The following is a 12,210-nucleotide window of genomic DNA, read 5'->3' on the forward strand; positions in this document are numbered from 1 at the left end:
AGATTAGCATCTACTGTAATGTTCATTCCTTCCCGAGTGCTTTATCTGTCGGGACTTGAATCTTACAGTGGTTTTGTATTGTCTCGGTTTGCTTTGCGAGAACTCTGTCTTGGTACACATATACTCGAGTAATATCAACGCGCAGTATAATATATACACTAACTTTTAATTCCCTTTTAATCGATTTAAATAATTTAACTTTAAATGTTTACCCAACGAGTTTTTTAATTAAACACATAACATCGCGTATGGCGTAATTTGGACGATGGCCACGTCACAATTACGCTTTACGTCGATGCGGTGGGTCAGCAACGTCATGACCCTGCGTTCGGTGCGGTTACGTCACGGTCGGTTTAGTTACGTTACAGCTGCGGGTTTGTTACGTGGACGTCGCCGCTTTGCGGTTCGTAACAGCCACAGTATGTCGTAACGGTCGATGTGGTGCGTAACAGCCGGACGATATTATATTGTGTGAAAATACGACGAGAGTATCGAGGTACCAGGTTGTTTTCTTAATAAGCGGTCGGGTGATGCAGGGCCATTGTTGGCTTTGACTCCTTGCAGGTGGGCACTTGGTAGCGTGCGCACTGCGGGGCTTTTGTATAAGATTGTTGTAGCTTTTCGTTTGTCGGTGTTTCAATGATCATGTTGCGCTTCTTATATGCCTGTTGGTGTGACTGAGTTTATTGTTGCGCTGTATTATTTTTGTCAATGGGTTTCTTTTCCTTGCTTTGGGTAAGGTCTATCCAGCAAAGGGTTTCTCACCAGAGTAGAAACCCACTACCATTGGCTGGGGGCTTGTCGTGCCGTAGTGGCTTTTTACCAACGCCAGCCACACAAACTATGAAGGTATTTTAATCCTGTTTTTATTTTACAGAAGTAACCAATATTACAGCGCCACCACCCGGACACAATATGAAAATTCTGTACCGCTTGGTGTCAAATAGATATTCTATTAAACTCTTGTATTTATGCTGCAAAATTTAAAAATAAAATTTAATATCTTCTAAACAGTGTTGTTTTAGCCAAATTGACTTTAAAATAACATTTATTTATTTTGTTTACAAAAAGTTTAAAATTGTAAAAGGCTAAAAAACGGGAATGTGGACTCAGAATTATAGATGTCATATATAAATTTATACTATTTCTATGCGGCTTCCATGTTAGCTTTGGAAAAAAAGCAAATATAAAGATTTTAAATTCAACTTTAGTAATTGAGACAAAACTAGTTATTTTCCATTTTTTTATTGTTAAATTATGACGCGCACGTTAAAAATACCGAATGTTAGCAAGTTACATTTCTAAAGATTGAAATATTTCTCCGAATTCGTATGAGTAACGTTTTTAAACATGCTGTATACGTTTACTATCGTTGTCATGACGTAATTTGTGTGAAGCAGTTCCAACATTAGGTTTTAGGTTGTTGAAAAGGTGTAGTACATAAAGCAAAGTTATTGTATTAAATTATTTCATATTAAAAACGTTCTTCGTATGTGAAAACATGTTTGCTGTTACAGGTGTCAGGTGTGCTGAAAGCTTGCTTGTTTGGAATTAAAGTTCTTAAACTTTATGTTTTAGTTTTGCAGAGATAAAACCTGAATAATTTAAAGTTGATTTTAAATATTTAAATAAAATGTCGTATAACGGCATCGGACTAAACACTGTCCGTGGTAGTGGAACAAATGGGTACGTGCAGCGTAATTTATCGACGATACGGCGAGTTAAAGATCGGAGCGAGTTTAAAACTGACGAGGATTTCAAACAACTCGATTCTAGGATGGAGAAGAAACCGAACGCAGAGTTGATTCTCCATGGGTTGAAGCGGAGAGTGGAAGTGAAGTGTATGGAGTTGAGAGATTTGATGGAAGAGCAAGGTTACGAGGAAGAGGAGATCGATAAGAAGGTTGGGACGTATCGGAAGATGCTGAGCGAGAGTAAAGAGTCGATCGGGGGGAAAGAAGACGCGACAGGGAGGCCGATACTTACCGAGACGCACCAGATCGCGGAGATGAAAGAAAAGGAGAATGAGGTTTTGAGAGCCGCGTTTGGGATAAGAAAGGATTATGTGAAGGGGAGCGCGTTTGTTGGAAATAATCCTCTGCAGAAGAAAGAGGAGGAAGTGGAGAATAATAAGATGATCAGGTCCCCGAGTGAATCCCCGCCTCCCAAGGAAGCAAAAAAGAAGAAGAAGAAAAAAGTGAAACGAAAATCGAAAAAATCTCACAAGAAAAATTCTTCATCTGACAGCGAGTCTGAAAGTGAGGTCGAAAAAAAGAAAAAATCTCGAAAGAAGAAACGAAAGAAATCCGTTAGTGAGAGCGGATCAGATGAAGATGTTCGTAGATCAAAGAAGTCAAAAGATAAATCAAGGAGGGATGCAAGCGCTTCCAGAAGAAAGGAAGAGAAATCCCGACGAAAGAAAAATAGTCCTGATGTAAATGAAGAGGAATTGAAGATCAAACGGAATTACATCAGCGGTGTTTCGCCTGTTGATCCTTACCAACGGCCTGTGAAAAAAGCCCCGTTGGTAAAAAAGAAGAAACGCGCTGAATCCTTGGAAAGATCTTCGAGTAGTGATGGGAGTCTTCCACCTCCCAAGAGGAGATCTCCTGTGAGGAGCAGGGATCGTGGGGAGTGGAGACGAAGAGATGGAAGATCAGGTTCGATGAATCGAAGGAGGAAGTCCGTTGATGTTGGGAGATCGGATCAAGATCTTCATCCTAGGAGGCGAGGTGGAAGATCGCCGAGAAATCGAGATGAGTCACCAAAGAGACGAGATCATGCGTCACCACAGAGACAGAAACGGTCACCACCACTTAAGCGGGAAGAATCACCAACAAGGAAACAAGATCTTTCGTCGACTCGGCAACAACGAGAAGACCAATCTTCGTCACGAAAACGTGGTCGATCGTCTCCAAGGAAACAAGAAGAAACATCGCCACAAAAACATGAAAAAGTTAAAGCAAAAATTATCCGGCAAGTATCTAGCTCTTCGTCATCATCTAGTGGCGAGGATGACGCAAGATCTTCGAAGAAACATTCCAAGAAAAAATTTGCTACTAAGAAGAAGAAGAAGAAAGAGTCTTCTTCCGGTAGTGATGATTCATCCCAAGATGAAGTAAAAAGAGGTGAGAAAGATGGCTCATCCAGTTCGGAAGAAGATGTTGAGGTGCGTCGTAAATCACCTGGGATGAAACCTACATCACGTGAAAGGAATCGTGATTCTCGTGAAAGGAATTTTAATTCTCGTGAAAGGAATCGAGAATCACATCGCAGAACTGCAGAATCACGTGAGAGAAATCGTGGTTCTGGTGAGAAGATGCCAGAATCACGTGAAAGAAATCATGAAAGAAATGTATCACGTGAGAGAAAGTCGGAATCAAATGAGAGAGAACCTGAATCCAAAGAAAAAAGAAATCTCTCGCATGAAAGAAATAATAAATCGCGTGAGAGAAATCAAAACAGGAAAGAGTCCAGAGGAAAAAGAAGTGTCTCACGTGAGAGAAATCGTGCCCCACCTGAGAGAAAACATGAGAGAAAAGAAATTAAAGAAAAAAGAGATCTCTCACATGATAGTAATAAGTCACGCGAGAGAAAACCGGAGTCAAAAGAACAAAGGCGAGAATCCCATGAAACAAAAGCTAAACCTTCACGTGATCGTAAACGTCATGAATCACCGATCAAAAAGGTAAGACACAGATCTTCTTCCAGTTCCTCATCATCTAGTTCTTCTGGATCCGACAGTGATGCTCATTCCTCCTCATCAAGTAGCTCAAGTAACTCCTCCAGTGGTTCTCCTCAAAGATTATCCAAGAAGCAACAAAAATCTTCATCTCCAAAATCTCAGGAGGTGAGGAGAAATAAAAGTCCTTTGAGAAGATCAAGAGATGAGAGGAAACCTCAACAGAAGATGAAGTCACCATCGCAAAGTCCTCCACCTCGGAAACGAAAATCTCCCGTAAGGAAGAAGTCCTCAAGTCCTCCAGATCAAAGAAGCAAGTCCCCTATCCGGAAGAAAGAAGATTCAGATGACTCCGAAGATTCAAAGATCCCTCCAAAGATGTACAGCTCGCCAAAACGAAGTCCGGAGCCAAAACGGAGGCGAGAAGAAAGTCCTGTCCGGCGACGAAGATCAAGAAGTCCATATCGAGGTCGCAGGTCACCTGGAGGACCAGGGAGGAGAGGAGGCTATCCTAGAAGGTGGTCACCTCGTCGAAGATCAAGGTCCCCTCGTCGGAGGACCCGTTCTCCTCGAAGAAGATTCGGAAACCCGAGATCCGAGGAGCGGAGACGATCAAGATCGCCACGAAGATCTCCCAACAGAAGACGAAGATCGCCAGAGGATAGAAAGGTATCCCCTGATCGGAAGAAAACCTCCGAAAACAGGCGAAGATCATCGCGATCGTTAAGTTACTCCCCCCTCCGTAAACGACCCGGAATCGCCGCAACCTCCGATTCATCATCCGATTCCTCTTCTTCCTCATCATCCTCTTCATCTGAGGATTAGGTCCTGATGTTGGGAATCGCACCCCACCATCGCGGAAGAAACAATGATTTTTAATTCAACTTTTGTAAAAATTGTGAAACTTAAACTTTTTTTATTTTTTTCATTTTTAAAAATTTAAATTTTTTGTGAAAATTTCGACCTATAACTTCGATTTCTTGGTTAATATTTTTTCTATGTTGCCATTCATGAGTAATTGTTAAAACTGCCCGTTTTTCCTGTTTGTTTATAAAACTACAACTTTTATTTTATCACAATTCGAAAACAATGTTAATTATGATGTCATAAATACTACCCGATCCAAATATTTGTAAACAATAACGTTTGTGATGTATTAGAGAAGTTAGGATAGTGATGTCATAATGAGCTTACCCCAACCTTACCACCAACGCCACTATAGCGCCGGAAACCAATCGAAACGACGAACTGCTAGCCAGGGAGGATCACTGGATGTTGGCGAAACATCTTCAGGGAGGAGACGACCGGGATCCGAGTCCGATGTCCTCGAGTCAAGGGGAGCTGATGTCACTCTTCGCCACCAGGTGGGGTTAAAGTGTTGGAAATAACTGATTTATATTTATTCTCCGCGATTTTGTATTTATTGCTGTAAGGTGCAGGAGAAAAAAAGGAGTAAAAATTTTTGTTCAGGAAGTGGAAAGGATCGAAGCCACTGAATACCAAATAGCCAAAATCTTACTTCAACTCATGAAGTGGGGTGCAGCCGTTTGTTAATGTTTGCAATCGTACTGTTTTTCGTAATTGTTATTGCAATAAAAAAAAATATATAATATATATATATATATTTTCTGAGAGGCAATGACAGTCTTGTCATCTGGTGGAGAGGGTAATTTATTGGAACAGTTTTTTTTGGTAAATAAGTTACATTCAATCAATTAAACAAATTTCTGTTATTTTCGCTACAGACGTATAGGGATGCACATTACAGAATAATTAGGTATTCTAGGATATCCTAGAATACTTTATTTCGAATCTAGAATTCCGAATCTAGAATTTCGAATCTTTTTGTATTTACAGGAAAAAATAATTTTACCCACATAAGTCAGTTTATTGACTCTTTCATAGCAGCCTTGTTGGATCATGAGCTGTAAAATTATCAAAAATTGTAGTATTGTGTAGTTTTTGCAACATGAAACGTATAGCAGGCTATGAAAAGACGTTGTAAAACGTTTACTCTCGAAAGTCCCACAAACACAAAAATATTTTTTTTTTAATTATTAAAATTTAAAAATTGTTAATATGGTATATACTATATAAGATGATGTGTAATGACGTCATTAAACAGAATACCGAATCCCGTAATTAGATTCGAATACAAAAGGATTCGAATCTCATAGATTCGAAATTCTGTAATGTGCATCCCTACAGACGTAATGTAATTGTCTTTTTCTCTAGTTTAAAAACCTTAATTTTTTTTATTCCAACGTTTCGTCTGTTATACAGCAAACATCACCAGCGTTAGATTCAACCCCAATCTACAACAAGTGTATTGTGATTGTAACTTAGGTACCATACATTACCATTGATTGTATCTTATCGCAACTAAACTGATATTTTCACCCAGGACTCCCTAATGTTGGCTTACCATCATCGGCCGTCAGTTGTAGCTTCACACAACACAGCACTTGGTAAGTATAGCTTGGAAGTTTGGATATTGAAAAAGCTTCCCTATGGTATGGGTCGTGTTTGTGTCTATATGCCACCCACAGACCAAAATATCAACCACATTATTCTCTTCCAATTTGAAACTATATTTTAAATAGTCATAGATAATAAATAAACATAAGTGGCTCGTTGTTTGTCTGGTAGGTGTAGCGACCACGCTTATTTCAATTAAACGACTGTTGTTTTGTAGCTAGATCCTGTCTTTCCATTTTGTATTCTACCCTAACATTCATGACAAAAAGACACAAGCAGTGGTGCAGCCAGGGGGGTTTAGGGTGTCGCGACCCCCCCCCCCAAAATTATATATATAATTAAAAAAATATATTTTTGCTTAAACCCCCCACCTTATTTTTTTGACTGCGCCACTGGACACAAGTCAGTTATTCATATAACCCTAACATTGCCCCTATTATAACAGCTGGGTTAAACGCACCCATACGACAAACGAAGCCGGTTCATGTTTGGACACAAACGGAGGTTTGTAAATGGTTGAAACGCCATCTACCTGAGGACCAAGCTCATTATACTGAGTTATTTGCATACCATGATATCACAGGTACCATTGTTATGTCATTATGGTTGTTGTGGTTACAGTTATTACCTCCCGATCAGAGGATGCTAGGTTCAAGGCTTGGTGCTGTTGCGGGTGTATGTGTCCTTGTGCAAGACAGCTAGCAATTGCCCCATATCAGGGGTCATTACTGAGTTGTCTAATTTATCAGCCATCAGAAAAACAATCACCTACAAAGTTACAACTCATAAGCAGGCACGAGGTGTATGAAACAGAACATCCGTGTTATAACGACTGTCGTTGCCACGCCATGCGAGGGTAAATAAGCTACATACGTAGTAACTTGTAATCGGGCACAAGGTGTATGAAACAGAACACCCGTGTTATAACGATTGTCATTGTCCCGTCATGCGAGGATAAATAAGCTACATACGTGTTAACTTGTAAGTTGGCACGAGGTGAATAAAACAGATCACCCGTGTTATATTGACAGTCATTGCCCCACCACGCGAAGATAAATAAGTTACATGCACTTCACTCCACGCAGGCAAAACTTTGCTTGGTTTGAACGAAATCAAACTAACACGAATGGGAGTTTGTGATACTGGACATAGAAACAATATATTACATGAGATATTAAAGCTGCAGATGAAAGATTACATGCAATGTTTCAAAGGGTTGCAGACCGGTGGGTTGACTATATATAGTTGTGTGGTTATCGGGTGATTATTCTGTGGAGAATCTTTTCTCAACATAGGATACAGGAATTTTATTTATAAAAAGTCAGTTCTTACCTTGTATGCGTTTTTGTATCGCTGATGCTTTGGGTTTTGTTGCAAAACAAATGGTGCAGACAGTTTCTAAAAGGCTGGTTTTCATTTTTGTATTTTGTTAAATAATTTTTAAACCCGTTTTTTTTACTTTCAGCTGGTATGTTTGATATACAATGAGGGTTGTGATGTCATAGTTGGAAGTTGTGATGTCATCGTTGGAAGTTTTGATGTCATCGTTGGAAGTTTTGATGTCATATTGGAAGTTGTGATGTCATAATGAAAGTTGTGATGTCATATTGAAAGTTCTGATGTCAAATTGAAAGTTGTGATGTCATATTGTGGATTGTGATGTCATAGTGGGGATTATGATGCAATACTGCCATATTTGTTGTATGTTGTCATAGTTATTTCAGTATTACTTGTTCTGAATAAAATTAACGATAATTCGAAAATAGTTTATTCATGCAACGAAACATAGAAATCATGCAAAATAATAGGTACAGCAGTGTTGCCAGATATATTTAGCATAGTTTGCGAAACATTAGAAGTTATTGGGAAACACTGAGGTCCGCATAATACTTGTGGATAATTCAAAAACATTTTTTGGGGGCATTTATTTGCGTTCCAATGGTATATAACGAATAAAAGCACCAAGTATTTACCCTAATAAAGACAAATATGGGACATTGATTTGTCGGTATTGTAATAAATTGCCAGAAAAGCTGTCTTCGAGTTACAACATCCATGGGTTCATACCAGAAGACCGGGATTCAGAGGCTATTTCGCCCTTTACGTGTTTGCTAACATAGTACCAGAGTTGTTATAAAAATATTAAACAAACCAAACGTTTGGTTTGTTATTATAAATGTATTAGTGTATATAAACACTTATGCTGTTTAGTGTAACAACAATGCAATAATGATAAAATAAAGTTAAAAATAAAAAAAAATATAAATTGCACGAAATTATTTCGTTGTTTGATTTCTATCTTTGATGAGTAACAATGGAAACATTCCGATAATACATCCGATGACAATGCCCATTGCTTTACCCTGTGTGATGTCATAATTTATTATTGTTGTGATGTCATATTTATATAAAATAAATTTTAAACAAAAATAAAATCAATCACCCACAAAGTTACATACGTGATAACTTGTAAGCGGGCACGAGGTGTATGAAACGGAACACCCGTGTTATAAAGACTGTCATCGCCCGACATGCGAGGATAAATAACCCTGACATTTATTAACACAATATGATGCTCTTGTCCCAATGGGTTTGTTAATATTGATGTGAAATTACTTCTGTCTGATGGGAATTAAAGTTTCACATTGATTGTGAAATAATTCAGTTTATTTATGGAGGGTGGGGAATGACAAGCTATTGGTGGCCATGTAGTTATAACACGGGTGTTTTGTTTAACACTTTGTGCCTAATTTATGTGAAACAAATCTAACTTATTGGTTGTAATGTTTACTGATTAATCCAGTGCAAAAAATTCCAAGGTTGGCCTGCCACCCCAGGTTTGGCGCCTAAACACTTGTATTGTACAATTTGTACACATATTGTTTAAGCTAAAACCATAAACGCCAAACTTTTTAAACACAGTGGAGGCAGGGTACTGAAACACCCATTCCACCAGCCCAGGTTTAGTGCCTTTATTATTGCGACAAGAAACTTACAAAGTTTGAAACGATTCTCGTTGCTGATAGTTCTAGTTGTGCTGGTGTAAGATCGGGGGTCGGGAGTCCAAGTTTGCAACATAATAGCTCAACGTAACCTGCCAACCTGTAAGATGTGTAAAATAAATGAATAAAAATATATACTGTACAGTCGATACTATTGCCACGAGCAGGATTAATTTAAAGTTGATTTTTTGGACAAAACATGGCCTCAGTTTAAAAGCTCATCCTAACCTGCTAACATGTGAGGGGGTTGGTTAAAGTTGTTTTATACAACCAAGGTAATGGGGGGGGGGTGAAAGTACATACTTGATATTATAGCTATTAGAAGAACTGCATTTAAAGTTGATTAGAAGTTCTTATATCAAAAAAACTTTTGCACCAACTAAATTTCGGAAAAAAGAAGATATTGTTTTATTTATTTCTTCGAATACGATAGAAAGATAACTTGTATTTCAGTCGCTGTTTTTATTAAAAATTTAACGAATCATTAATCACCCAATTCCTGCAAGATCTGAGATGAGATTTCCCAAAGCTGCAGCTGAAAAGTAAAGAAATCATTAATTATGAATTTGAATATCAAGGTTACAATTATCGAGTATAGACTCATTATACTATAGCAGATGTTTCACCAAGTCTACTCAATCTTTTACAAGCACTGATGATAACAGTGAAACATGTGTAGTAACAAAATACCTTATAACGACTGTCGTTGCCCCGCCATGCGAGGATAAATAAGTTACATACGTGGTAACTGGTAAGCGGGCACAAGGTGTTTGAAACAGAACACCCATGTTATAACGACTTTCGTTACCCCACCATGCGAGGATAAATAAGTTACATACGTGGTAACTGGTAAGCGGGCACGAGGTGTATGATACCGAACACCCGTGTTATAATGACTGTCGTTGCCCCGCCATGAGAGGATAAATAAGTTACATACGTGGTAACTGGTAAGCGAGCATGAGGTGTATGAAACAGAACACCCGTGTTATAACGATCAATAAGTACATACATAACTACATTACCAGCCATGGTTGTAATTCCCAGCGTGGCGCCAATCTTTACATCGATGTACTCTCCCTATTCATAGAAACAACATTAATAATTGATGACATAAGCGTCGTACAAAGCACTTACAGCTAATATCATGATGGCGTTATCGAGGAACCCGAAGCCAATGAATGGTGCGCAGTGGTACGTGAATACTGGGGAAGAAATGTAAATTTAAACACATTTTATATGCGTACTGTTGCTGCAAGGCCTATTATAGGGCATTAAAAGATCATCTGGCAATTTGGTTACGGGTTTGTTCATGGCCCACCATTTCGTGCATATATGTGAATACAGGGGAAGAAATGGTGGTTTTAACATCTGTTTAATACTTAATACTTGATTGCCTAAATAATTTGTTTTGATTCTTTGAACTTGATGACGAAAATCGCAATTAACATAAGAATTAATAAGATAACAAAAATGAGATAACAAACACAAATTTCCTAATCAGTCTTACCGCAAACATTTTGGCGCATACATTCATTTTGAATTTTGAGTTGACACAATTCATTTTGAATGCTTAGGTTTAAAAACTAAAACCATCCTTTGTGATGTCGAAGTTAAAAAGTGTTTTAATTGAAAGAAAAATCGCATAAAGATATAAAATAACTCACATAGGTTTAGCTGAGACCTTGTTATTGTAGCTTTGGTGTTCTCTGTAATGTATTCATAAAAGTTTTAAATATTTTCAAATGATTAACAATTGGATCAAATAATAAAAAAACTCCAACCCAGTGGTCACTAATGGGTTGTCTAAATCGCCAGCAATACAGGAAAACAATCGCCCATAAATTACATACGTGGTAACTTGTAAGCGGGCATAAGGTGTATGCAACAGAAAACTCATGTTATAATGACTGTCGTTGCCCCGCCATGCGAGGATAAATAAGTTACATACGTGGTAACTCATAAGCGGGCACGGGGTGTATGAAACAAAACACCCGTGTTATAAAAAATGTTGTTTTTTGGCCACATGTTCATTTCCTCCTATATTATCCTCACACTGGTTGAAACTTTACCTCCATTTGATTCTTGGTATTTATTTAACTCGTTGAACAAATTCTCGCGATCTTTTTTATTCAATATTTTCACAAACTTTGACGTTTGCGCCGGATCGTACACAGGTGTGGCTTTTAACCTGAACCTTGAGGTTATGAAACTTTGCTTCTTGTTTTCTTCTCTATTTTGTGAAAACTGACATTTCGTTGCAAAAATTAAGCATTTTGAATCAGTTTGTTTAAAAGTTTGAAAGCATTTCGTTAAAAATTGTTTTTGAAAAAAAACTTTTGAATTCATAGTTCATTGTGTTGACTATGGTTTCTGTGAAATAAAGGAACATAATTTGATTAGTTCTGTTGTTTAATGTTTGTAACTTAATATTTTAATACAAGCAATTGTATAAGTTCATTAAGTTGTATTGTTATATTTATTTAAAAGTAAGAATAATTATCAAATATTTTATCCGAAGACCTAGTTAAAAAATTGACTATTTTTTCTTACAAAATGGGGTTATAGCGACCTCCAACCCCCCTTATAGCACAACTGGCTACCAAGTACGCCCATCTACACCACATGTTGTGGGTCCCACGCATATTTCGTGTTTGTCCCAACTTTTCCAATAATTTCTAAATCTTCGTCGGAAATTTCAAAGTCGAATATTTTTGCGTTTTCTTCGATATGAGATTTCTGTGTTGACTTTGGGATGACGGAACACCCGTGTTGTAACGACCATTTCAACAACACTTGCGCGACAGTTTTCCCGTACTTTTCTGCTATTTCTATGAATCTGGGATCATCTACAAGTCTCGCTTGACCGAGCGAGGAATACGACTGAAAATGAATCCCGTTGTCCTTACAGAACTTTATGACATCATAATCAACATAGTCCGGGTGAAACTCGTTCTGCAAAACAGCAGGAACAACCGTCCAATACTCGGACATTTCAACCAAATGTTTTAACAAATAATTCGAAATTCCAATGGATTTAATTTTCCCCGA

At 38.0% G+C, this 12,210-nt stretch overlaps 3 protein-coding genes across 3 annotated transcripts; 2 read left to right on the plus strand and 1 right to left on the minus strand.

The window, feature by feature from the left end:
* Nucleotides 1-1,244: 1,244 nt before the first annotated feature.
* On the plus strand, nucleotides 1,245-4,846 carry LOC149734490 (uncharacterized). Its single transcript, XM_089880648.1, has one exon. It carries the CDS (start codon nucleotides 1,634-1,636, stop codon nucleotides 4,505-4,507), a length of 2,874 nt encoding a protein of 957 aa, XP_089736774.1. The 5' UTR covers nucleotides 1,245-1,633; the 3' UTR covers nucleotides 4,508-4,846.
* Nucleotides 4,847-4,853: 7 nt separating this feature from the next.
* LOC149734491 (sterile alpha motif domain-containing protein 12-like) lies at nucleotides 4,854-7,923 on the plus strand. The gene is made up of 5 exons (XM_089880676.1): nucleotides 4,854-5,046; nucleotides 6,087-6,150; nucleotides 6,606-6,743; nucleotides 7,246-7,386; nucleotides 7,626-7,923. The coding sequence occupies exons 1-5, from the start codon at nucleotides 4,867-4,869 to the stop codon at nucleotides 7,646-7,648; spliced, it is 546 nt and encodes a 181-aa protein (XP_089736802.1). The 5' UTR covers nucleotides 4,854-4,866; the 3' UTR covers nucleotides 7,649-7,923.
* Nucleotides 7,924-8,310: 387 nt separating this feature from the next.
* LOC149734492 (transmembrane protein 65-like) lies at nucleotides 8,311-11,523 on the minus strand. The gene is made up of 7 exons (XM_089880675.1): nucleotides 11,232-11,523; nucleotides 10,827-10,868; nucleotides 10,297-10,364; nucleotides 10,185-10,239; nucleotides 9,655-9,697; nucleotides 9,157-9,262; nucleotides 8,311-8,523 (listed from the first exon to the last, which is right to left on the minus strand). Exons 1-7 carry the CDS (start codon nucleotides 11,506-11,508, stop codon nucleotides 8,437-8,439), a joined length of 678 nt encoding a protein of 225 aa, XP_089736801.1. The 5' UTR covers nucleotides 11,509-11,523; the 3' UTR covers nucleotides 8,311-8,436.
* Nucleotides 11,524-12,210: the final 687 nt, after the last annotated feature.

This window comes from Ciona robusta, chromosome 7 (assembly GCF_009617815.1).
Source record: "Ciona robusta chromosome 7, ASM961781v2".
Lineage (NCBI taxonomy): Eukaryota > Metazoa > Chordata > Ascidiacea > Phlebobranchia > Cionidae > Ciona > Ciona robusta.